The 27,857-nt window shown below is 39.8% G+C and overlaps 1 protein-coding gene and 1 long non-coding RNA gene across 2 annotated transcripts in view; one reads left to right on the forward strand and one right to left on the reverse strand.

The window, feature by feature from the left end:
* Window positions 1-18,617, reverse strand: part of LOC119627986 (uncharacterized) — an 82,387-nt gene extending 63,770 nt beyond the window's left edge. Inside the window, exon 1 of the long non-coding RNA XR_005244240.2 lies at window positions 17,960-18,617. This is a non-coding gene — a long non-coding RNA (uncharacterized lncRNA). The remainder of the gene's footprint in view (window positions 1-17,959) is intronic.
* An 8-nt stretch (window positions 18,618-18,625) lies between these two features.
* Window positions 18,626-27,857, forward strand: part of WDR11 (WD repeat domain 11) — a 58,170-nt gene continuing 48,938 nt past the window's right edge. Inside the window, exons 1-4 of the mRNA XM_007964272.3 lie at window positions 18,626-18,773; window positions 19,794-19,905; window positions 25,967-26,120; window positions 27,118-27,291. Of these exons, the coding sequence (XP_007962463.3) occupies window positions 18,688-18,773; window positions 19,794-19,905; window positions 25,967-26,120; window positions 27,118-27,291 (526 nt within the window). The 5' untranslated portion in view covers window positions 18,626-18,687. The remainder of the gene's footprint in view (window positions 18,774-19,793; window positions 19,906-25,966; window positions 26,121-27,117; window positions 27,292-27,857) is intronic.

The following is a 27,857-nucleotide window of genomic DNA, read 5'->3' on the forward strand; positions in this document are numbered from 1 at the left end:
GAAGAGGAACATGCCACAGAGTAAGCCAACACCAGCCAGGGAGGATGGAGAGGCAGAGCCGGCTGGGGTCCCCCTGAATCTGCTGCTGTTAGGAATTTTCTGTCAGTGTGGAGTTTATTACGAGTGGATCTAACTTTCAGAGGAGAGTGCAAATTTTCTCTCAAGCCAGCTTGAAAACATTTAGGCAGAGTAAAAAATCAACAATGACTTTAGGCGCTGAAGTCCTGCATTCTAGCCTGACAGAGGAGGGTTTCCCTGGTGGCTCAGCTCTTAGATGAAGCTCAGGTTTTTTGTGTGAAACATCAAAAACTCAATGTTTCTCAGAAAGTTCCAAAAAGAATCTCATTTCCCAGGCAACAGCTTTTCACTTGCTGTCCTCCCCCTGGGCCTCCACAAATTAATCATGAATATAAATAAAAGCACCACTCAAGTCAGTGACTGCTGCCCTGCCCTGCCTGTTGAAATAGCAATGGAGAAATCAATAACAGAATGAGGTCCTAAGAAAAGCAGTGGAGCAACTCAAGGCTGAGTGTCCAGACTCTAGCTGGGCGGCTGCAATGCTGGTCAAAAACAGGGCCTGCCGAGCTCCGATGCTGCAGGAACACATGGGAGCCTGACTTCGCAGGAGCCAGATACCTCCTGCCTTCAGGAGAGCCTGAAGCTTTCTGATAGGAGGCAGGTGTGCCTTCTGTATCTGATGCCATCCACTGACAAGGAGTATGGACTGCTCACTGGCTCTTATCAAAGAATGCCTCAGACACTGCTTATGCCAATATTATACATCACAGTTCAACTTTTGAAGGGTGTATTGGTTTCAGTGTCAAAGTATGTCAATCTGGATGCTTTAAGCTGCAGTAACAGAAAACCACCTCAAATTGATTAAACAATTTGGGGATCCATTGCTTAACAAAGAGGACATCAAAAGATACGGTTGGCTTTGGCTTAATTGGCAGAATCAGGTTCATGGTATAATCAAGACCCAGGTTCTTTCCAGGACTCTGCTCTGCTGTCCAGGCTCAACTGCATCCTAAAGCATCCTGTTGGTCATAGAGTGGCTTCTAGCAGCAACCAGGTCTACTCCTTTGTTCACATCCAATAAGAGAAAGGGTGACTTTCTTATGGAAGACTTCAGACTTTCAAATAAGTATGTTTCCAGAAATTTCCAGCAAAATGCTTCTCATATCTCATTAACCAGCTGCATATCACATGCCAATTCCTGAACCAATCCCTGATAAAGAGGGAGGAATACCCCCTTGGACCCATCAGGACCATTAGTCAGGCTCCAGGGATCCAAGGGAGTATTTGGGAAGGGGTAGATAGCAGAATCAAGTCTGGTTTCTATTAGACAAGAAACAGGAAATACATGGCTAGACAGGCATCCAATAATGCTAACTAGCTTAAAGTCTGAATAGCCCACTTACCTTTTTAGATTGCAGTTTCAACACAAAGACACTTTGCAATACAATTCTTCAACCCCCACCTCCATATTCCTCACCTCATAAGAAGCAGTAGGAGCCTTCATCAGGAGAGACAGGTGAGGAAAATTGCTCAGGTTCTTCTGAGAATCCTTGCTGGGTTTTCTCTTGCAGACCCTTAATGCAGTATGGTAAAGTCTTCATCTAGACAAGGGCATTTGTAACATCTTAACATCAAGTGTACAGACTAGAACCACAGTCCTCACACTCCAGGGTGCAGAAGAATCTTGGGATGGGGGATCAGCTTTGTTCAAAATGCAGATCTCTGTGCCCCAATCCTAGAGATTCTGACTCACTGTGTTTGGATGAGACTCAGGAATCCATATTGAACAAATCCGGCATGAGATTGGGATGCAGGTTTTCTTTGGATCACACAGAGAAACAATGGCCAGGCGCCATGTGTTGTGTTAGGCTGTACTCCCCACAAACATACCCAGAGACAAGGGTCTTTCATGACAGTGATTAACCAGACAGTACTTCTGGAAAAACAGTTAGGAAATGGGAAGTGGGACTGGAAAGGGAAGGAAGCCAAGTCAGGCTGCAATATTAGTGAAGTCCCATGGAGGTGAACCTATGGCTCGGTTCCACAGAGAAGCTCTGGAAACAGTGGAGGATGATGTTGTCCCAGTCAGCAGAGAAGGAAGCTGGAATAGTTATACTCCACCTCATCCTGTAAACTTCAGTCATTGGTTAAGCACCCCAGGGTACTAGCAGCTGGGAGTAGAAAGCCTTTATCAGGAGCCATTGTCCACAAAAATGGTAAAGGTGTCGGAAAGGAAGTATGGGCAGGACACCTACATTGTCTGCTCCTCATATTGTAAGTATATTCAATCACTTCAAAAATTTTATATGTGAATTATATATCAATAAAGTGTTACTCAAATGATAGATTTTAAGATATATGCTGAAGAACTGTATACTCTGAGCTCCACAATGGACCATGAAACCACACAACATACAAAGGATGCAGATCATCACGCTGCATGCAGGCCAGACTCAGGAGCAGGATTCCGTGTTCAACACTGACTCATAGTACTTCAAATCAGCTATGAGGTCTCCTCATAGTTTAATAAAATCACATGAACATGGTCAGGCGCAGTGGCTCATGCCTGTAATCCCAGCACTTTGGGAGGGTGAGGAGGGCTGATCACTTGAGGTCAGGAGTTTGAGACCAACCTGGTCAACATGGTGAAACCCTGTCTCTAATAAAAATACCAAAATTAGCTGGGCGTGGTGGTGTGCGCCTGTACTCCCATCTACTCAGGAGGCTGCAGTAGGAGAATCACTTGAACCCGGGAGGCAGAGCCTGCAGTGAGCCTAGATCATGCCACTGCTTTCAGCCTAAGAGATAGAGCGAGACTCCAACTCAAAAAAAAAAAAAAAATTACATGAATATTTGAAAAAACAAATGTATATATAAACAGCACCACTTAGGAACTCCCTGTTTTTCCCTGAGGTAAGAGCTTGTTGCAACAGTAGCTGAGTTTCAAGGGTAACATAACAGTAGAGACAAAGGCTCATATAATGAATTCAACAAAATCACGGTTGCCTACTGGAGATTAGAGATACAAAGATGCCTGAGACAGGTTTCTGTTTGCAAGGAGCTTACAATTTCATTTATTCATCCATATAACAAACATTTGTTGAACACCTATAATGTGCCTATCACTGACCTAGTCCCTGGAGAATATCCATGAATACAAGAGACAGGTTCTTTTATAACTGAAGCGGGGAGACACTCAGCGAAGAGGTACATGATGAAGAGACAAACACACTTACACTAAAGTGCCAGTAGTGATGAGTTATGGAGAGAATATGGCAGGTGAGGGGGCCTGACCTCCAAATGATGGGAGACCTCTCTGAGCACGTGTGTCCTTAATGTTGTCAAAGCCTATAGACAAAAGTCAGCTGGGGGATCAAAATGGCAGGTAGGGGGCAGGACTAACTTGCAGCTCCCACTTAGACGGACACAGCAGCATGTGGAGACTCACACTGTGAACTTTTGCTCCAAGAACGACTGCAGGAACATAGCAGGAAAACTGAGAGAATCCACACACGCTTTGAGGGAGGTGGAATGCCTCTGCAGGCTCCATGGGACAGCTGAGGAACTGTCAATTGGCTTGCCTTCTCAGCTGGGAGGCTTATAGCCCAGGGCAAGTTTTCAGCCCTGCTCACTGGCTGCCGGGAAATAAACTCGGTGCTGTTGCAGGGGCATGATGGGAGTGAGACCAACCTTTTGGTACTTGGCATACCAAAGCCCATCTTGGTACCTGCTTCAGAGAAACACAACCTACAACAGGCATTTCCTGGAGGAAATGTTTCTTCAGGCAAGTTCTGAAAGACTGATAGGAGAATTAGGCAGAAGAGTGAGAGAAGGAGACATAGCATGTGCTAGTTAATAAAAGTTCAATTCCACTTTCATCTGGGGCTCCCTTGTTCTGTGTTGAAGGCTGTTTCTTGCTAGTGTGCAGGAGAAAATGTAGTTTACTCACTCTGTTAATGGATATTGAGATGGCATCACCACAAGGAGGCTTGGGGGCGAGATGCGTGGATAGATCTCTGTGCCTGGACTCAGACTTTGAGAATATTTGTGACTCATGAGAATTCCCCTCAAAAGGTAGCCACTGTGCGGATGTCGGTCAGCCCTCTTCCCCGGCCAGCCCAGAGCTTGCTCATGAAGCAGAGGCTGTGCGTGGGCTCCACAACATGGACTTCTCTCTAAAGGCTGCCTTGGCAGTGCCACAGTTGACAGTACAATTTGATGGCAGCGACAACCAAACCTAAAACCCCAATATGGTGTAATAATCTGGCAGCAGCTTGATCACACCAGGTGCTTTTCACCATAGAAGGGCAGAGCTTTTCCCTCACTGGAATAGGCCCTCTTACCTGGACTTAGATGTGTTGCTTCTGCCCATGACGCTTTTGCCAACACCATCCTCTATGACTTACTGGATACATCACTGTAGCCCACACAGCATCCCTTCTGTTCTAGAAACTTCCTTAATTGTGAGAAAAGTGTCCCTAGGAGGCACTGGGCTAAGGAGCCCCATTGTCCTATCCACAACCCTATGTTTTGCTAGATTAAATAAATTGGAGCAAGGTGTACTGTTAGGTTGAACCATATGAAAATGATGACATTCAACCATTTTCTGACCTATAAAAATGACAATTTCATATGACTCAACCAATAACTAGTGGGGTTTTGGTGAGGTTCTCCTAGGAGAGCAGACTATTGCATCTTGACTCATGAAAGGTAATAAAACTGCTAGGCAGGAGTGATATTTAGAAGCATAAATATAGGAAAAAGCATATATGAGCCCCCAAATCAACAGACCATGGTGGATATTTTTCATTTGGAGAATCCAGACATATTTTCTATGTTGTGAGAATGCCAAGCTCATGACCTAGCACAGCCAAGTAGATGACTCTGTCTGGGACTTTGAACTCAAAGGAGTGAGGCAGTCAGAGGCGTGTGTGTGTGTGTGTATTGGCTGTTGTGGATTAGAGTCCAGTGATGTAGGGGTGAGTCTTGCAGGAAGGAGGAGCAGGATGTTCAGCTGCGGCAAGGCCAGCAGCACTGAGTGTCCAGCTGGAAGCAGTGGGGTCTTGAGCAGATTCCCGGTGCAGTTTCAATCGGTCATGCTTCACCTCCTTTTCATTCCTGCTCAAACCTAGTTTTCCAGTCTTCCCATTGAGTGTGCTAGTTTCCAGACCCTCTTACAATGAATCTTTTTTTCTGGTTATGTTAACCAGAGTAGTTTCTGTCGTTTGTAACTCGAAACCTTTATACATACACTATCTTTTGGCCAGAGGTTTTACACTGCTTTCTAGATAATGGTATTTAATCAGTTTTTTTTCCTTTATTATTATTATTATTTTTAGACAGAATCTTGCTTTGTCGCCCAGGCTGGAGTGTAGTAGCACAATCTCGGCTCACTGCAACCTCTGTCTCCTGGTTCAAGCAATTCTACTGCCTCAGCCTCCCAATTAGCTGGGATTATAGGTGTGTACCACTCTGCCTGGCTAATTTTTGTATTATTAGCAGAGACAGGGTTTTGCCATGTTAGCCAGGCTGGTCTCAAACTTCTGACCTCAAGTGATCCACCTGCTTTGGCCTCCCAAAGTGCTGAGATTACAGGCGGGAGCCACCGCAACTGGCCCAAGTGAACAGTGGGCAATGAGGAGGAGGGCAGGTGTATTCCTTTTATTCACTCCTCTTTAGTTACTGTTTCTTTCATATTTAAAAAAAATTATTGTGATAGCAATTTGTATTTTTTGGAAAAATCACTCATTTTATTTAGACTTTCAAATTTATAATATACAAGTATGCATGAAAAAATTTTTTGTTTTCATTGCTGTAACATCTTCATATTTCTAATAATGTTCATTTTTAAAAAGATTTGGCAAAGGGTAATCTGTTTATTGTAGCAGTTTTCAACAGAGTGATTTGATTTATTGACTATACTTTCTTTTTATACTCAACTTCTTTTGCCTTCATTATATCCCTCTACTTGGCAGGAGAAATTTATGTTTCTTTTCCAACATTTCCCTAAAATTATTAATATGGTCATTTTTTTCTCTTTTTTTGTAGCAATAAAAGCATTTAAGTTAATTAATCTGGTTCAGTTCAACAAACATGTATAGAGTGCCTACTATGTGAGACAGTCGCAGAGCCAAAGAGGGGGGCACAAGATAAACAAGACATGAATATGTGTCCCCAAGAGGTCTAAAGAAGGGAACGGGTAGATGAAAAAATACATTTAAAATGATAGAAATATAATAGTTATCTTCAGATAAGATTAATAGTTATTTTTTTCTTCTATATATTTTTGTTGTTGTCACTAATATTTCAATGGTTTTTTTTTTTTTTTTTTTTTTTTTGAGATAGGGTCTCCCTTTGTCACACAGGCTGGAGTGCAGTGGCACCATCATAGCTCACACAGTCCTCGAATTCCTGAGCTCAAGTGATCCTCCCACCTCAGCCTCCTGAGTAGCTGGGACTACAGGTGCTTACCACCATGCCTGGCAATGTTTGTATGTTTTAAATTTTTACTAGAGATTAAGTCTTGCTATGTTGCCCAGGCTCATCTCGAACTACTGAGCTCAAGCAATCCTCCCACCTCAGCCTCCCAAAGTGTTGGGATTACAGGTGTGAGCCACTGCATCCTGCCCCATGATACATTTTTGAAAATTTACCAGTATTTCATTCATGAATACATACTAAAGTCAGAAAAATAAAGAAAATGTATTTCTTTAAAAGAAATAATATGACAGCATTAAAACTAGTGGTATTAAGCCTCAAAATCTGAGATTCTAGAAAGACCTCTAGGTTTTCATGGAGGGAAAGTAAGTCAAAGAAAGACAAAAGGATGTTCCAGGCAAAGGAAGCAGATTATCAACAGGGGCCCAGCAATGGGAGAAAAGTGGCATTGTCGTGGTTGAATGTGAGCCCCCTGAAGCCTGTCTCCACATCTGCTGACTGCACTGCCATATCCCCGCTAATTGTTGATTGGTACATGTACTACAGTTGAGTCTGTAGTGCTATACTTAACAGATGCTTCATGAATATGTACAAACTTGAATGAAGATGGATGGGGTAGAGGTAGAGCACCATTTCCCAGGAGGCCATTGGGAGCCCTTGACTTTTAGAGATGAAACAAAATTTTACTGCACCCAGCTCTGTGTTTTAGAAGAATAGGTACTGTTCAGTGGTGGACAATTTCACCATTGTTTAGAAAGATCAGTCTTTACATGGTCTAATGTGTTCATGTTAGAGTTATATTGGTATTGCAGAATTTGCATTAGGGTCCATTGTTTAGAAATTGATGTTGCATTATTATTACTTCGTTGAATCATCTACTACCTACATCATATTAAGGCACCTACTACTTCTTTTTGTAGATCAATGGACCCTAATGCAAATTCTGCAATACCAATATAACTCTAACATGAACACATTACCATGTAAAGACTGTTCTTATGGGCTAGCTGCAGCAGAGAACCAATGAATTCCTCAATCACAGACACCATAAATGTCTTTGAGAATGGCTGTTGTGTTGGCCTGTTCTGCCCTGGCTCTCAATAGTAACTCACAGTACTCATATCCTCTACTTCCAGAACCCCCAGAGGGTGCTCATCTAGGAAAAACAAGGCTACAAATGAGAATATTTGAAGCTCACTGTCATTTTACCAGATGGCTGGCAAGTTATGGTAGGAACTAAAACATTGTATGTGTATATATGTGTATATAATATAAGTATATATATTTTTTGTATTTGTGATTATATATGTACAAATATATCCACATACATCCACATGCACACACATACACAAGGAGTCTTCAAAAGTTCATGAAAAATATACATTATGAAAAAATTATACATGGATTTCATTTTTTTTTTGGCACCAAAATAAACTTGTACTGACTTGTTATATAACATGTCTGAACAGGATTTGGTTTGAGTCACTAAGAAGGATAAGACATCGGTTTGAAAAGACCCCCTATCAGAGCAATGTGAATACTGCTAAAACTGAAGAACAAGCGAACATTGTATTTACGGCGAAACTGGGGTGGAAGAATGGTGAAATCATTGATGCTTTACGAAAAGTTTGTGGGAAAAATACCCCCAAAGAATCATCAGTTTACAAATAGATAATTCATTTTAGGAAGGGATGAGGCCATGGTGAAGATGAAACCCACAGCAGCAGACCATCCACATCAATTTGCTAGGAAAACGTTCACCTCGTGTGTGCCCTAATTGAGGAGGACTGATGATTCATAGCAAGAACAATACCCAGCACCATAGCCACCTCAACTGGTTCAGCTTCCACAATTCTGACTAAAAAATTAAAGCTGAGCAAACTTTCCTCTCGATAGGTGCCAAAACCATTGGACCCAGATCAGCTACAGACAAGAACAGTGTTTTCAACGAGAATTTTAAACAAGTGGGATTAAGATCCTGAAGCATTTCTGTGAAGAATTGTCACAGAAGATGAAACATGGTTTTACCAGTACAATCCTGAAGACAAAGCATAATCAAAGTAATAACTCCCAAGAGGTGGAAGTAGTTCAGTCAAAGCAAAAGCAGACCGGTCAAGAGCAAAGGTCATGGCAATGGTTTTTTGGAATGCTGAAGGCATTTTGCTTGCTTTCTGGAGGCTCAAAGAATGATAACATCTGCTTAGTTTGAGAAAGTGAGCCAAAACTTTAATAGAAAAACACCTGGGAAGGCTTTACCAGAGGGTCCTTTTCCACCATGACAATACCCTTGCTCATTCCTCTCATCAAACAATCGCAATTTTGCAAGAGTTTTGCTGGGAAATCATCAAGCATCCGCTTTGCAGTCCTGATTTGGCTTCTGCTGACTTCTTTTCTGTTTCCTAATCTTAAAAAAATCTTTAAAGTGCATCCATTTTTCTTGGGTTAGTAATTTTAAAAGACTGCATTGACATAGTTAAATTTCCCCGGCCCTTAGTTCCTCACGGATAGACTGAATGGCTAGCATCATCACTTACCGAAGTGTCTTGAACTTGATGGAGCTTATGTTGAGAAATCAGGTTTATATTTTTTATCTTTTAATTCCATTTTCCATAAGCTTTTTGAAGTCCTCTCATGTAAAACATATGTCTATGTACATATGCAAGATCTATATTAAGTACTGCATATAACATATAATCACAAATAAAATTCTACTTACTATGCTGCTTCTCGATAAATGGCATTGTTATTCAGCTCACCAAGTTTTATAGGATGTCCCTTTCTTCAATTATGCAATAATTCTAGTGGTTTTCCCTTTTAAAAATGTAAGTGAAATTTAAGCCTGATTCCTACAGGGAATTAATTTTTATAATCACTACATTCTGCCATGAGGAGGATTAATTACTGTTTTCCTTCTCTACTCTCTATTGAAACTATCCATGCAAATGAAAAAAAAAATGTGAGGAACTTGGCACAAAGCAAAGCCAGGTATGACTTATCTAATTAATTTGACTGGCAACCCCTGGGTATTACAGGTCCTCCTCAAAAGACCATCCTTCAAGGTAGGAGCCAAATTCTCAGGAATTGGCTTGTTCCACAACCACCTGGCTATGTTTATCCTGAGAAAGATATGTGGGTCTGGTCACTGTATCCAGCTACCTGCACCCAGCCTCCCACCTGTTGAGCTACGTCATGGTACCCAGGGACTAGTGAAGGCAAGGTACGGCTGGGAAGCCCAGGCTCCCTGAAGGCCAGAGAGTGGAGCAGGGTGAGGGGGAAAGAGGGATAATGCCTCCAGCACTTTCCAAATCTGGCTCCAGGTTTGGAAACACCTGAAACTTCAGATAAAGTTTATTTATTTATTTATTTATTTATTTATTTATTTATTTATTATTTATATGGCCTATAGTCAGACATGTTATTGCAAATATAGAACACTATATTGTCAAAGGACAGTCTGGCATTCAGGCAATGAAGGACACACTAAATGAAAGGTCAGTGTATTTCATTCCACTAAAAATGTTAAATTTCTGTATCTCAAAAAATTCAGAAAATAAAAGACATGACAAATTAGGAAAATATTGCAAATGCTTACATCCAATCATTGAATGGAAAGAGAAGAGTAAAAACAGTACTTTATATAATAACCTCAATTTCATAAAAATAATACATATATACATTTTAAAGGAAGACAGTCAAAAGAAGACATTCTTGCTAGTGATAATAATTTTTTGTGTTTATGCATTTCTGAGACCTGTATTTTCAACAAGTATTTATTTATTCTTAAATATAGACATTTTTAAAAGCAAAAAACTAGTTCTACTTACTTCTGATAATTATCTTGAGAAAATAATTAAACCAACAAGAAGTATACAGATGCCTACTGTAACTTTATTATTATAAAATTGGAAGTAACTTAAATGTTAGGTCATAGTGGAAGAGCTAAATGAGTATTGTATATGCACTCTAACAAATGTGATAAAATCATTCAAATGGTAATTATGATGATTACATAAAGATTATAAATATGATTATGATAGAATGTTTAAAGAAAAAAATTAACAAGATATGTGTGTATTATATAAATATGTAAAATATATCATTTGGACAAGAACTAGGGGGAAATGTGTAAATATAAAAATAATCACATTAGCAAATGAAGATTATGGATGCATTTTTCTCTTTTTTAAAAAAAGTTGTTATATTGTTGCTTATGTTTCAGAAGAGTAGGATGAGATTGTCCTGAGGCACTTCCATGATAGGTTAGGATGCCATGAGCCCTTGCTCTGTCCAATGCTGGCATCCAGGCCTCTCAGTTCAGTCTGTCCACACTTGTATCAGTCCATTTGTGTTGCCATAAAGGAACACCTGTGACTGGGTAATTTACAGAGAGGTGTGTGATGGCTCACAGTTCTGCAGTGCCATGTACAAGCATGGCACCAATGTCGGCTTGGCTTTTGGTGAGAGCCTCAGGAAGCTTACAATCATGGCAGAAGGTGAAGGAGAGCAGCGTGTCACATGGCAAGAGGGGGAGTAAGAGAGAAAAGGGAGGAGGTGGCAGGATTTTTAAACAAGCAGCTCTCCCCTGAACCAATAGAAGGAGAACTCATGACCACTAGGAGAGCACCAAGCCATTCACAAAGGATCCAGCCCCATGATCCAAACACTTCCCACCTGGCCTCTTCCCCAACACTGAGGATCACATTTCAACAAGAGATTTGAAGGGACAAACACCCAAACCACATCAACACTCAAGGCTGTTATAGAGAAGACTCCGATTTACAAATTAATATTATCCTGAGTAGAAACACAAGTATGATACTCAGAGATCCAAAGAAACAGTGGTAAACTGGCGTTTATTTTTAATTGCAACAATTGGAGGATTCTGAGAAAGACCAGCTAAAATTATGAAATCCTTAAACTTGTTACAGCATCTCACAAACTATTTCCACCAAGGCTTGGCTCATTAAGAATGAGAAATCAATAGAATTATTTTTTCCTCCAGAAATCATGATCACACACCAGATACAAACTTGTTAGGTTAATGTAATGTATGAAATGCTCTTCCATGAGCACAGTGTTCAGACATTGTTTATTTGAACTAACAAAATTCTGATGAAGAAATCAAATAAGAAAGTCCTGTAGCTCATTTTTTCTTTAAAAACAGCCAATCACTGGAAAAACACACATTGACAGAATCTATGTAGTCCCAGCGATGAGACATGCTGCGATCCACTCGTGGCGGAGGGAGCAGGGCTCAGGCCTCATACAGAGAGCAGGCCAGAGGTTTAGCAACAGGACCTGGAGTTCAGGGCTCGGCTCTGTCCTCATGACCACAGTAAAAGCACCGACTGAGCACCTGTCCCCTGCCTCCGTTACATACATGACCTCATTTAATCGTCACAGCAACTTTCCCAGGTGGGTTACTATTAGCTCCATTGTTCAGGTGAGGAAACTGATGCTCAGCAAGGCAAGGTTACTTTTCTAAGAGCACACAGCAAGTGATGGACCCCCTGGGTCTGGCGCCCAAATCACCTAGCTCCTCACCTGGTGTTTTTCCCTCTACATTATATTAACTGCAATGTATCAATTAGTGACTTTATCTTGGTACCTTACCTATATGATTTCATTTAATGATTATGAAGTACCATTATGTATTATTTTTATCCTCTAAACTTTCCTAAAGTTACAGAGCTAGGAGGTAGCCGGGACAGAGTAGGACTCCTGTCTGTCTATCTGCCTAAAACTGCAAAGGCCTCACTGTTTTCAGCAATACGCAGCTGCCTCTCCTTGCGCCAAGGGTGTTAGAAGAGCATATCCCCCACACAGCCTGCTCAGGATAAATGAATTTCATCACGACTGCTCTTCTCAGAAACATGCTTCAGTCTAATAAACCTTAATCACCATGTCATAAAGTGCACTGACTAATCCATTGTACTGTGATTATCACCCATAATAAGTAGAGACATAAAAAGAGATTAATAACGAGGGTAGTCAAATAATACATAGGACTGATGATTATCCACAATGAAGTAAGTAGTGAGTGGAACGTGTTTAAGGAGAAAAGATAAATCGATGCTGGATCTGAGCTGTTGGTTTAGTGCTCTCCCTACTCAGCCGGTCACCCACTCTGCTGCTGACATTTGTCTTCTATGTCACTGGGTGATGTTTCTTCAAAATATCTTGTTGTGCAAAGTATGCTCTCCTGGTCCCTATTCAACCCCTGTGAGAACTTCACAAACACTCCTAAATCTCACATGAAGCAGCTCTATATCCTGGACAGAGCCCTGGCTTAGCAGTGAGAAAACCTGGTCAAGGTTCGTTTCTGTCCTCAGCTAGATATGTGATCGTGAGTGTCACTTAATCTTTCTAAGGTTGAGTTCCTTCATTTAGAAAATGGGATTGGGGATACCCAAAATAAGGTTGACAAAATAAGGTTTGCTGGAAATTCAAATGCTTGTGGTTAAATAATACAAGATTAGCTGATTTAAAGTGCCAATGTTATAAGGAAAATAATCTAACAAATGCAGTAAAGGTCTTGGCACATTTTGATGCTAGAGTTGGTGGCAGTTGGAGCAGCCAAGCACCAGGAAAGTGTTCTGAGTCGAGACCAGGACTGAAAAGGGAGGCTCAGTGCAGGTCAAACCAGGATGAGACTGGAGGCAACAGCATACTGAAAGGTACACAAGTTGTAGCCCCTCTCCTTTAAAACTTTACTCCTGCAGTCACCAGAGGCAAGCCCTAAGCAGCATTGGCCTAAGTAAGCAGCCTGTGACTTGTAGAGTGGCTGTCCCTGCCCACAGCTCTTGGAGAGCACAGGGTGGGCCACGCCTGACAGCTCAAACAGCTGAGTCTTTCACTGAGTGTGAAGACAGCCTGACCCTTTAAAAAGAGTGGAGTGAACCCCTCCTCTGGGTCAACCTCAGTAGTAATTTTCCAAATGCTGCATGATGCATTCACTGTTACGACCCCCTAAAGCTCTTGTTTTAGTTCTAGAGCTAGTCTAAAACTATTTACCACTGGTTTTTTGAATCTCTGTGTGTCATACTTGCATTTCTACTTAGGGTAAGACTAACTTGTAAATCAAAGTCTGCCCTAAAACAGCCTTGAGTGTGGACAGACTGAATTGAGAGGCCTGGGTGCCAGCAACAGCCAAAGCAGGGGTTCATAGAGCCCCCACCTATACTGAAAGTGCCTCAGGATAATCTCATCCTACTCTTTGGAAACATAAAGAATACAGCAACTTTTTTAAAAAAGAGAAAACTGGCTGCAGTTTTGGTGTCCTGGTGACTCACACAGCAAATTCAACTCCATTTTTACCCAAATCCTTATTATTTCTTCTCCTGCAAGCCACTCCTTAAAGAGAAAATATAAATCTCTCTCTTCAAATTCAAGATGGTATAGCTTAGTGGGGTGAGTGTTATTGAAAACAGGAGGCCTCAGCTGGGCAGAGTGGCTCACACCTGTCATCCCAGCACTTTGAGAGGCCAAGGCGGGCTGGTCACTTGAGGCCAGGAGATTGAGACCAGCCTGGCCAACATGGCGAAACCTGTCTCTACCAAAAATACAAAAAAAATAGGCTTGGTGGCTCATGCCTGTAATCTCAGCTACTCAGGAGGCTGAGGCACGAGAATCACTTGAACCCAGGAGGCAGAGGTTGTAGCGAGCCAACACCATGCCACTGCACTCCAGCCTGGGTGACAGAGTGAGACCCTGTCTCAAAAAAGAAAGAGAGAAAATAGGAGGCTAGATTCATGCTCCAGCACGGTCAGCAAATAATAAGGTACTGTAGGAAGCTAGGTGCTGTTTTGGGTTCTTTTAATATGTTATCTAATTTCGTGTTTTTCATCATCCAGGAATACTCTCCTCCCCACAAATAACAGAAGGAGAAAAGGAGGCTTAATGAGGTCAAGTAATCTGCCCAAAGTCCCAACAAATGCCCTCCTATTACTAACACTAACCTTCCATGACTCTCCAGGGCCAGAAGAAAATCCAGTGTGAAGGGTTAAAAAGTGAAACAGGCTTAGCTCACATAGAAAGTCCTTAGCTCATCTCCTAGCACATGGTTAAATGCTCAAGAAATGATACCTGGCATTAGCAATAGAAGGGCATTTGAGAGCCTTTAAAGAAACACACAGAATGCATGGATTTTATGGACTTGTGCACAGAGAAGCCCGTGGTGCTAGAAGATACTGTGTAGGACTGTCACCAGTGTGCCTAAAGTTGCTCATTATCTTGCCGTTTCACATAAAATAAAACAGAAATGCAAATAAAAGCTACACAAATAATGAAACATATAAAAAAGAAAATTTTCCCTTTGACTCATTCAATTAGTCCTGGGAGTAACGCACGTTGTGCTTAGATACACAATTCTCATTGTCAGAGTTGTTTTCCCTTTGCTTTCCACAATCAGACCACAACCAGGCCAGTGCTTGGTTTTGGAAATAAGACCTTGACCACAGCCGTTTGCCTCATTGGGAATGTGTTGCTCAGCTAAGTGGCTCAAAGTCCATGCTGCCACCTACAGAATGTGAGAACATTTTGGCAAATTATATATCTGACAAGAGACTCAAACAGGCACTGTGGCTCCTGCCTGTAATCCCAGCTACTCAGGATGCTGAGGCAAGAAGATCCTTTGAGCCCAGAAGTGTTAGGCTACAGTGAGCTATGATCACACCACTGCACTCCAGCCTGGGTCACAGCCTTGTCTCCAAAAAAAAAAAAAAAAAAAAAAAAAAAAGAATGAAAAGAAAAAAAAAGAAAAAAGAGACTTTCTAGAGTATATGAAGAACGCTTATAACTCAATAGTGAAAAGACAGATACCTCAATATAAAAATAAGCAAAGGATCTGAGTATTTATTCAAAGAAGATATAAACGGCCAATAAGCACTTGAAAAGATGCTCAGCATCATTAGCCATCAGAAGAATGCATATCAAAACTACAATGAGAACTACTTCATACCCACTAGGATGGCTATTATAAAGAAGACCGATCACAATGAGTGTTGACCAGGATTTGGAGAGACTGGAATCCTTACACACTGCTAACAGAAATGCAATATGGTGCAGTCTCTGGAAAACAGTCTGGCAGTCTCCTCAAAAAAGCTAAATATAGAGGTTTTTATATGAGCCAGCAATTGTACTACTAGGTATATACCCAAGAGAATTAAAACCATATATTCACACAAAAATTATGTACAGGAATGTCCATAGCAACATATTTGAAATAGCTAGAAAGCAGAAACAAACCAAATGCCTATCAGCTGATGACTGAATAAATAAAAGATGGTATATCCATAGAATGAAATATTACTCAGCAGTGAAAAGGAATAAAGTACTGATATATAATACAACATGGACAAATCTTGAAAATGTTTTGGTAAGCGGAAGAAGCCAGGCATAAAATACTACATGCTTTATGGTTCCCTTCATATGAACTGTCCAGAACAGGCAAATGTATATAGACAGAAAGTAGATGAGCAGTTGCTAGAGTTAAGGGATGGCAAGTGGGGAAAATGGTGAGCAAATGCTAATGGGTACAGAGTTTCCTTTAGAAGCGATAAAATGTCCTGAAATTGATTATGGTGATGGTTGCTAAACTCTGTGGATATATTAAAACACAACAAATTCGATGGATGACTGGTATGGTATGTGAATTATGTCTTAGTAAAGCTGTTGTTTTTTTTAAATCTCATGCTTCCCAGGCAGCTGGAGTTTCTTCCAACTGGGCTGTGGAGTACATGACATGGAAGGCAATGTGGTTAAAGGCATGCGTTTCAGAATCAGACTCCCCTGGGTTCCAGTGCTGGCTCTGCCTTTTATTGTCTGTATAAACTTGGGCAACTCTGTGAACTTGTGAAAATACTTGTGATAATACAGTCTTTGTGACTTTGTGCAGATGAAATGAGATGATGCAGGTAAAAGGTTTATCATAGTATTCACTTTGCAAGTGCTCAAAAGGAAGCTACTGACTTCATCGCCTACGTGACCTTGGAAAGTTTACTTATAAAGTAAGGCATTTATTTCATTACATATTATTTCTTCCATTTCTCGTGTTTCCACCACCAAATCAAAATAGGAATCAGAAGTTCACATGCACTTATCTCTACTGACTTCAAAAGAAGAGGGTAAAAAGGTTGTCCTAGTTTAGGGATGCAAATGATGTAGCAGTGGCAGGGTGCCCTGAGTGTGCATTACCAGGCTTTGGAGTTCATGTCATCAGGCATGGGGTGAAATGGTAGCTTTTGAGGCATAAAAGAGGAGCATAAGTTCTGTCCTATTAAAGAGATCAATTGCCCAGTGTGTCCAATATTCTGTCTTCCACTCTGGCCAAGACAGATGCTTCAGAGAAGGCCATAAAATCCATTAACATACTTAATTACACACTCTTGTATCATGGCAGATACATTATTGTCCCAAACCCAGCCTGTCCTTGCCCTAAATATCCAACATCCATATCTTCAAGGTAGCTTGCAGATTTAAACTAATTAATCTCTCTTTCTTCAAGAGGCTTTTTCTTACCAGGGGGTGGGAGGGCTGGTTACCTGCTGCCTGCCCCCATCTGTGAGCTACTGTGCTGACGCCTGATTGTCACTTTGTGCCTGTTTGACCTTATGCTTAGTGGGCATTTGGAACTCCTGCACCATCAGTTATTTGTTGAAGACCAACTGTATGCCAGGAAAAGTGCCAGACATTGGGGCAAAAGGAAGACTAGGATTTTGTTCCTTTATGAGAGGAACTCTAAGTCTACTAGGGAATATATAATTTTTCCTATATTATGATTACTTAAAAATGTGTTGGCCTCCCCTTTGAGAGAGATATCTGAAGATAATAATAATGTAAGGTATAACTACTGAAATGGCTCAGAACAGCAAAGTGACTTCTCAGAGGTCACTATGAAACACTTCCATTTTCATTTAGTTAGTCTCATGGCTGGGTCTAGTTGTAAAGGGAGTGGGGGAATGTACTCATGTAATGGAAAGACAATGTGCCTAGATATAAACTGAAGTTCTATCCCTCAGAAAAAAAGAGAGAATGAATTTGGGGGAACCAATTAGAAATCTTCTCACAGGAGGCATGGAAGATTTTTAATAAGAGAGTGGTAAATTTAGATCTGTGGTTATGGGCACATTTGGTGGCCCGCAAACATCAGTAGGTTAGGGTGTGGGTTAAGGAAAGGTAAGACAACAAGGGAAAGGAAGGGAAGCCGCGGTAAAACATGATCAACTAAAAGCCAAAATATGATCATTGGTTTGTACAACTAAGAGGATATGAGGTGATCTTTGAGAAAGCTGTTTTACAAGAGTGGTAAGCTAGACACAAAAACCTGTGATGAAAAATCACCAATACGTTGTCCCTTTCGTTGCTCAAGGAGCTCACAATGCATTGGGAAGAAAAACACACATCTGCAAATATCATCGCTGAAAAGAAATCATTGCATTAAGTGCTATAGTTAAAGCGTATAAACCCAACACTGGGCACAAAGGAGGGAGGGATTGGGTCTGACCTGGAGAGCAGCAGAGGAGAAAGTGCGAAATGAAAGGTACCCCAACAACAGACAAAGGGTCACACTTGGCCCCCGACATAGTGCTTCTTCCTCAAGTGCGAAGGGAGTATTGCCAACACCAGATATGCAGTGTTATCTGTATTTGGAAATTCTTTACATTCGGGCCATTCACTTCATTCAGTCCGGCAATTTCATTCAATTAATCTCATTTATTTCTTAATTAATCTCATTCACTATTCTCTGTAAACTCCACGAGAGCGGAGACTGTGTATCTTCTTCATCGGTAGATCCCCCATGCCTACTGGCGCTAGTAGTTGCCCTAAATTCACTTATCAAAGGCAGAAAGAATAACTGGGACTCTTCTCTCTTGCTTTTCACGATTTCCAGCAGGGCACAAAGGCCTACAGTCCCCACCTGAAAAAAACAGACTTGACTGGAGGCAGCGCCTCTTCTTCCAAATACAGCCCCGGCTGCCGCAGATTAGCACAACCGCCTAAGCGGCGGAACTCTGGAGAGTGCGGAACCTGGCATCCTAGGAAACTGAAGGCAACGGAACCTGGGGGCGATGGAATCCGGGAGCGGTGGAACCCGGAGCCTGTAGAACTTGAATCCAGCGGAACCTGACAGCGGCGCCCAGGGGGCCACCCGGACAGTGTTTGGAACGGAAGCACAGTGTCCGCCGTTTCCTGGTTGCGGGTCAGCGCCGAGGTCCTGGGCTGGCAGCCGGGATGTTGCCCTACACAGTGAACTTCAAAGTGTCGGCGCGCACCCTCACGGGGGCCCTCAACGCCCACAACAAGGCGGCGGTGGACTGGTGAGGGCGCCGGGCTTCCAGGTCGCCAGGATCGGCCAGGAATGTGTGAGGGGAAGGGGGAAGAACAAGAGGTTTCACCCCCTGGTTAGTTTGGCCTCGCTAAGACAGGCAGCCGCCCTCACTCAATGAGATTGCTTTTTAGTTGGTGGATTTTTGTTGTTACAAAAGTGATAATAGCCCCGTGTGGGAAATTCCCCCATGCAAATACATTTCCCCTCCTTCTCGCCTATTTCTCTGCTGTTTTCTCTGCACTTTGCCCTTTTGCTATTCCATTCCCCTCTCTTTACCTCTCCTCCAGCTTACAGGTTTCTCTCTCTCCACCATTAATTCCCTGTCCACTTTCCCTTTCCCATCCTGTCTTTTCTTTTTCTTTCTCTTGTATTCCTGTTTTCCTTCAACAATGTGCCAGACCCTGTGCTAGGCGCCTGTTCTCTCACCTGCCCTTTTCACCTTCTCTTTTCGGGCTCCTCCTGTGTGGGACATTCCTGTCTTCAACAGGTCGTCTCTATTGCTGTATGCTTTCACTATAAATTACCACTGCAGCTCTGAAAATTACTCATTAGATAAATGTAAAGCAAAATTCTGTGGCTGTGGGATGTTGTTAGGAGGACCGAAACGTCTTGTGCAGTGTTTGTCATTTTATTTAGTTGGAAGTACCGGGGTTTGTTGCGGTACCCCCAGGCACATTGTGGATACTAAGGATTAGAAATCGGGTAAGCGAAAGACGTATGCCCACAAAAACAATCAGAGGGCACAAGTTCCTTTCTATGTCCTCGGGTCTCTGTTTTCATATCTTTTAGAACTTTTTTTATCCGAATGATAAGTGAATTTCAACAAGCATTTTAAGCTTAGCCAGATCTTTTATTCAAATAGGATAATGATAAATACTGGCCTTTGGGTTTAAATAATTTTATTAATGGTAGTACATATGAATTAGATTTATCATTTATTTAGGCTTGGCAAGAAAGAAGTTGTCCTGCTTTGTTCTGTACTTAAAATTTAACATTACTGTTTTGCTAGGGGCTGGCAAGGTTTAATTGCTTATGGATGTCATTCACTTGTGGTAGTGATTGATTCCATTACTGCCCAAACTCTTCAAGTTTTAGAAAAGCATAAAGCTGATGTTGTCAAGGTAAGTAAAATCCCATTTTGACGCTAACATGTTGTTTAGTCTAAAGTTTAATACTGTGTATCACTAAGCTCTCATTAAGTCTTACGTGTAAGTGTTGAATAGCTTTTAAATATAAAAATCTATTTGGGGTAGCCTAGAATTTTCATATATATGACTTAATGTCAATACAGGATGAGTTATTAAATGCTAGTTGTTAGATCATTTTAAGGCAGATGAAAGACACCAGTTCTACCATTTACAAGACCACTCAGTCGTTCCTTGGTTTTGAGCACTTAGCATGTGCTATGGATATGGAGATAATTCTCTGTCTTGTAAGGAAGACTCACGGCGTGGTAGTGTGATAAGTGAGACTTGCTTAACATGCTGTGAGAAAACAGAGGAGCTTCATATTGCCTGGTCGTGAGGAGAGTCACAGACGTCTTTTCAGTTTCAAGACTAGTAGACTGTAGTTAGCCAAGTAAAAAATTGACAAGGAGCATTGCAGGGAAGAGCAAGAATATACACAGAAGTAAGTAGTGTGCCATAAAGATGGCACACTTGTAAAAGTGATGGAATAAGAGGCAGCCAGAGAGATTCAGCTGTCTGTTCTCAAAGTTTTATAAGATTATGAAGGAGTTTGGATTTTTTTTTTTTTTTTTTTTTTTGTGAGAAGGAGTCTCACTCTGTTGCACAGGGTGGAGTGCAGTAGCACGATCTCAGCTCACTGCACGCTCCACCTCCCAGATTCACGCCATTCTCCTGCCTCAGCCTCCTGAGTAGCTGGGACTACAGGTGCCCGCGACCACACCTGACTAATTTTTTGTATTTTTAGTAGAGACGTAGTTTCACCATGTTAGCCAGGATGGTCTCCATCTCCTGACCTCGTGATCCACCTGCCTCAGTCTCCCAAAGTGCTAGGATTACAGGCATGAGCCACCGCGCCCAGCAGGAGTTTGGATTTTTAAGTAGGAGATTGATGTGACCACATTTGCATCTTAGAAAAACTTTGGCAGCAGTGGAGGATCTGCTGGAGAAATGCAAGACTGGAGGCAGTAAGATCATTTAGGAGACTTTTGCCATAATTTTGGCGGGAAATTCTAAGGGCCTAAAATAAAGCTGGGGCATGGAGAAGTCATATATTAGAGCTGCCTAAGAGGTAAACCTGATAGCCTTTATAGTGATCAGTATAAAGGAGAGTAAGAGAATAGAGTGACTCCAAGGTTTCTTTTGGTGTAATGGAATGACAGTGTTTCCAGTTATCAGAGGTAAGCATCTGTGAAGTCAGTGAATTTTAGTTTTCAACAGCAAAGTCTGAGGTGCCTGTAATATATTGCATTATAGTGATCCGAGCTTTAGGAGAGAGGTCAGGATTAGACATAGAGATTTGGAGTCTTTTTCTTTTTTAAATAATAGCTTTATTGAGATACTCATACCATAAAATTTGCTCATTTAAAATGCACAATTCTATGATTTTTAGTATATTCACAGTTATGCAGCCACAATTACAATGAACTTTATTACCTCAAAAAGAAACCATGTATCCACTAGCAGTCATATTCCATTTCCCCATTTCCCTCATCCTTTGGCAACCGCTGATGTCCTTTCTGTGTCTGTAGACTGGCCCATTCTGGACATTTTATATAAATTGAATCATAATTTGTGGTCTTTTGTGCCTGACTTCTTTCACTTAGCATAATGTTTTCATGGTTCATCTGTGTTGCAGCATATGTCAATACTCCGTTCCTTGTTACTGATGAATAATATTCCACTGTAAGGATGTATCACATTTATTTTATTGATGAACGTTTGGATATTTTGTACTTTTTGCCTGTTACGAATAATGCTGCTTTGCAGATTCATGTGCAAGTTTTGTGTGAACTTGTGTTTTCATTTCCCTTGAGTATATTTCTAGGGGTAGAATTACTGACTCATCTGGTAACTCTGTTTACCTTTTTGAGGGACTGCTGGACTGTTTTCCAAATTAGCCTTCCCATTAGTAATGTATGAGGAGTCCAATTTATCCAAATCCTCACCAACACTTGCTATTCTCTGTTCTTTTGATTATAACCATCCTAATGGGGATGAATTGATTCTCATTGTGGCTTTGGTTTGCATTTCCCTGATGGCTAAAGGTGTGGAGTATCTTTTCATGTGCTTATTGGCCATTTGTATATCTTCTTTGGAGAAATGTCTATGCAGGTCCTTTGCCCATTTTAAAATTATATTATTTGTCTTTTTATAATTGAGTTGTAAGATTTCTTTGTATACAGTAGTCCTCCCTTATCCAGAAGGGAAATGTACCAAGACCCCAGTGGATGCCTGAAACCCTGAATAGTACCAAACCCTATATATATATTGTGTTTTTTCTCATACATACTTACTTATGATAAAGTTTATAAACCGAACCCTGTATATACTGTTTTGTCTCATACATACTTACCTATGATCAAGTTTATAAATTAGGCATAAGAGATTAACAACAATAACTAATAATAATAAAGGAGAACAGTTATAACAATACATCAGCATTACTGCTCTTGCACTTTGGGGGCATTATAAAGTAAAATAAGGGTTATTTGAATGTAGCACTGAGATACCACAACAGTTGATCTGATAATCAGTGTGGCTACTAAGGGCAAGTGCTGGATAAAGCATGGATGTTCTGGACAAAGGGATGATTTATGATTGAGGCAGGATGGAACAGGACAGTGGGAGATTTCATCATGCTATTCAGAAAAGTGCATAATTTATGAATTGTTTATTTCTAGAATTTTTCATGTCATATTTTTGGACCTTGATTGATACATGATTTGCAAATATTTTCTCTCAATTTGTGGGTTATCTTTTTACTTTCTTGGTGGTGTCTTATGAAGAACAAAACTTTTTCATTTTGGTGTAGTCCAATTTATTATTTTGTATTGTTGTTGCTTGTACTTTTTGTGTCATATGCAGGAAACCATTGCTTTCTCCAATATCAAGAAGATATATACCTTTGGTTTTTTCTTAGAATTTTAGAGCTTTAACTTTTAATCCATTTTGAGTTAATTTTTATATATGATGTGAAGTAGGAAAAAATACAATTAATTTTTGTTTATTGACCTATATTCTGTAATCTAGCTAACTTCACTTAGTAGATCTATTTAATAGTAATTTTGGGTGAATTTTTTTAAGTAGACAGTCATGTCACTGCAGGTGACTGCAGTTTAATGTTTTCTTTGATAATCTGCGTGTCTTCTATTTCTTTTTCTTGCCATATTGCATTGGCTTGGACCTCTACTACAATGAATGGGAGTAGTGAGAGGGTACTCTTGTCGTGTTCAATCTTTCATCAAGTCTGATGTAAAGTATAGGGTGTTTTGGGAAAAATATATTTACCTTCTCTTTCCCTCTCTGTTTCCTTTCCACTACACTGCCCCTTGGCATTTCTGGAGCTTTTATTTCTTTATGTAGGTCCAAGTTTCAGTCTGGTATTATATTCCCATACTGAAGAATTTACTGTAAGTTCTTGAAGTGCCTGTCTAAGACTGGTTGATTTTCTTAGCTTTTATTTCTCTGAGAAAGTATTTTACCTTTGTTTTTGAAAGATAATTTTCAAAGGATATAGAATTCTGGGCTTACAATTGTTTTTTTCAAGTAGTACTTTACAAATATCACTCCGTTGGCCAGGCACAGTGGCTCACACCTATAATCCCAGCACTTTGGGAGGCCGAGGTGGATGGATCACTGGGGTCAGGAGTTTGAGACTAGCCTGGCCAACAAGGCAAAACCTCATCTCTGCTAAAAACACAAAAATTAGCCAGGCGTGGTGGTGCACACCTGTAGTCCCAGCTACTTGGGAGGCTGAGGCAGGAGAATAGCTTGAAGCTGGGAGGTGGAGATTGCAGTGAGCCGAGATGGTGCCACTGCACTCCAGCCTGGGCAACAGAGTGAGAGTCTGTCTCAAAAAAAAAAGAACAAAATCACTCCACTATCTTCCAGGATTCATAGTTTTTGTTGAAAAATTTTTGTCTTTGTTTCTCAGCATTATTTCTTTTTTCCTCCGATTACCTTCAGGATTTCCTTAACCTTGGTTTTCAATAGTTTGATTATTAAAAAAAAAAAATATATATATATATATATATACACACACACACACACACACACGGCTTGGAGTTTACCTAAATGGGATTCAACATATACATATACAAATATATACACATATACAAACATATATATACACATAGAGACAGTCAATTCTTGTTATTCATGATAGCTATATTCTGTGAAGTTGTTGCATACACTGAATTAGTGAATACTGAAACTTTGTTTGCTCCTAGGGGTTAGGTTCTTGTGAGGCTCTGGTCACAACATTTTCATCAACTGATCAATGCATAACCTTGTTTTATATGTGTTTCCATTTAAAGACGTATTATTTAGTATGTTGATTGATCCATTAACGTTGAACTCATAGCCAACAACACATGCCTGAGCAAAGCTTATCACATATATATGTATTTTTTGTAAGACACATCACAACTTCTCATACTTAGAAACAGTAGAAGCACTATGCCTGGGGACCTATTTAAATAGTTAAATCACCAGCAAAAAGAACAAAAATGTGAAAAATGTGGTACTAAATAAATCATAACATGAACACTTGTTTTGCAATTGTAAAAGCTAAAGCAAGAATTCTTGTTTGACTTTATCTGGGAATGCACATGTATGTTGGGTGACATTTTTTCACCATTCTGCACTTGTCCACAAAAGCACTGCAAGTATTAATTTTGAGGTTGCAAATTTTAGTGAGTAGGTAAATGGACAAATACAGAATCTATAAATAACTAGAATTGACTGTATACACATATATACACTGTACATATTCTAGTCATACATATTCTATACCTATAAACTGATACATATTCAAACATATACACATACAAATATGCATACACACATACATATGCATATATACACATACACACTTCATTTAAACATTTTTGCCTGAGCCAAAGATCTATGCCAGGAAAACCTTAAGGCCTATTCACACTCATTTTCAGAAAACGCCGTTTCCATCTTTTTCATGAATACTACTGCAACTGGTTGGCTTACTTTCCTACCTTAGTGTTATATATGAGTGTATTTATCTCTATACACATGTATAGATATATACATTTGTATGTATTTATAGATTTGTGGTATTTAAATCTGCTTATTAAGCGGAGCTTTGGACACTCTACTTAGTCTGAGAATAGAAATGCGAACAGAGACTACATGGTCTGCCCTATGGAACTGACAGTTGATGGACTCATGAACAGGCAAAAAGAATGTAAATAAAACGTAAATAAAATAAGTACAAATTGTGTGGTTAATGCTTTGAAGAAAATAAGCAGGATACTGAGAAGAGAGGGGTAGTAGTGACCAGGGAACACCTGACTCCTAGTGAGGACTATGAAATTTATCCCTTACTCTGTCAGTATTCATTGTTCAAGAATTTAATCAGATTTGCCCTGGAGTTCTTGTGTTTCTTTATTTTAAAAATTCTTTTCTTAATATTGTTGCTAGAGACATGAAGCATATATATATATATATTTTTTTTTTTTAGAGGAAAACTTAATGTTTTGTGAAAGAGGGAGACAGCTAGAGTTTTTTGTTTACGTTTGCCTTCTCCTAACTTTCCCTCTGCAAGGTTTTTGTGTTTCTAAGTTATCCCCTTTTAGTTAGGAGACTAGAATACAGAAAAAACATTCTGCTAAATATGATTTTAGGTATTTTGTCATAAATTAGATTTTAGGAAAACTGATTTCCAAGGCATCCTGGGGTTTTAACCTAAGTTTCCCAAAATATTAAGGCTGTGAATCATTTTTCATATTTTAAAGCAGGAGCATTGTGATGTATTAAAAAACAATTTTTTAACTGCAGTTAAAAATATATACCAAAGTAACAAAAATTCTGTCTTCAAAATGAAAACCAGTTTTCTGTTTATTCTTGCAAAATATTTATATAATATAAATGTCGTATGGGTTCTGGTTGATGTTTTGTGAAAATTATGCTCCGTTTCATCCAGTGCAAGTATTTACTTGATTTGATTTCTTCTTGATACTAGGTTAAATGGGCCAGGGAAAACTATCACCATAACATTGGCTCACCATATTGCTTGCGCTTAGCTTCTGCTGATGTCAATGGGAAGATCATCGTCTGGGATGTAGCAGCAGGGATAGCTCAGTGTGAGATCCAAGAGCATGCCAAGCCTATCCAGGGTGAGGAAAGTCTGCTCAGCTAAGTGGGCATATTGATATACTTACTCTTGGAGCGGTTTTTTGGTTTTGGGGGTTTTCCCCCATTGATTTAATTTTATCAATTCCAAGTTAGCTCTTGATTGTGTTTTGCCTATTCTACTGATCTAAATCTGGCTTTCTTTCCTTATTATAATAAACTTCTAGGCATATTTCTTCAAATCTCAACTGATTTGTGCTTTGGTAAAACTCATTAATTTCAGTATCAGCCTCAGTCAAGCATGATAAGAAAAATTAAGTGTTGCAATCTTATAATCTAAGCTACAGTATAAGGCACGTTGGCCACTGCTGTTAGGAACTAGCCATCAGTGCTTACTCTACATTAAGTAATTTGTTCATTAACAGAGATGAACAAAATTTTATTCTCATTTTCATATAGATTGCTTGTTTGCTCATTTCACGTTACTGACCTAAAACCAGCACAGTATTCTTTAGACTCAAGTCCTCTAGTGGCTCTCTTGACTGAATGAATTTTTTAAATGACTATTTAAAAAATATTTATTAAATGCTGAACTGTTTGTACTAGGTGCTGAACTGGATCTTTACATGTTCTGTGTATTTTTGGAAAAACCATGAAAAGCTGTAAAGTTCCATTAAGTAATTCCACAGAAACATTGGGAAAGTCTGACATCTTGGTTGTGGCTGGGAGAGTTTCATACTTTTATAGTTTTAAGTACTGATTAGGGCAAATTGCCTTTTATTTTCTTTGAAGTCATATTTCAGATTACTTCAAAATTTTGACCTTGAGATTTTAACCAGACAACTTATTTTTATATAAAATAAGTTTTTTTTTTTTTTTTTTTCCTGGAATCTTGACACACACACACACACGTCACATTTGGGGCTGGTGGTTAAGTTTTTAAGGATTATATTTTAAAAACTAAACATCAAGGACAAGTTAGCCAAGGATTTTGGAGAGTGTGGTTTCTGAATTTTGCCTTTCTTTATCCGGTCTTTCCAGATGTTCAGTGGTTGTGGAATCAAGATGCTTCCCGTGATTTACTGCTTGCTATCCACCCACCAAATTACATTGTGCTCTGGAATGCAGACACTGGCACCAAACTATGGAAGAAGAGCTACGCAGATAACATTCTTTCTTTTTCTTTTGACCCTTTTGATCCCTCACATTTAACTTGTGAGTAACAGTTGTTTGTGGAAAACGAGTTGAGATATTTATAATATAGTAATGCTATGTACATAAGATATACAGACACACATTATACATCTATAATGTTAAAATGACTGAGCAAAGTGGAGAAGCGTGTCTAGTCTATATATCTGCAGCTCCTAATACATATACTCAATCATTTGCAAATGTGATAATTAAAAATTTAAATCAGCAAGCTACACCTTCTCTGTGTTGAATTTGTAAATGGTATTAGACTAGCCAGGGACAGAGAGTTACTTTGACACTCCAGACTTAATTAGTTTTTCTTAGAACATTTAAATAACTTGAATCAAGGGTTTCATTCAGTCTGTGGCCAAGTTAAGTTCTTGCTTTTTAAAAAATTGTACTAATTCACGCCATTCATTTTGAGTGCCATAAACAGATGCATGTAAAGAAGAAATAAGCCTAAGCAAATTTTTTCTTGCAGAGGTAGTTTTCGCTAATATGCTTTTAATGTTTTCCTGAGCTAATGGTCTAAAAATGAGATTTGCTTTAGATATTTTTATGGCTAAATTGTTTAGAAAATATTTAAT

This window comes from Chlorocebus sabaeus, chromosome 9 (genome assembly GCF_047675955.1).
Source record: "Chlorocebus sabaeus isolate Y175 chromosome 9, mChlSab1.0.hap1, whole genome shotgun sequence".
NCBI classification, from domain to species: Eukaryota; Metazoa; Chordata; class Mammalia; order Primates; family Cercopithecidae; genus Chlorocebus; species Chlorocebus sabaeus.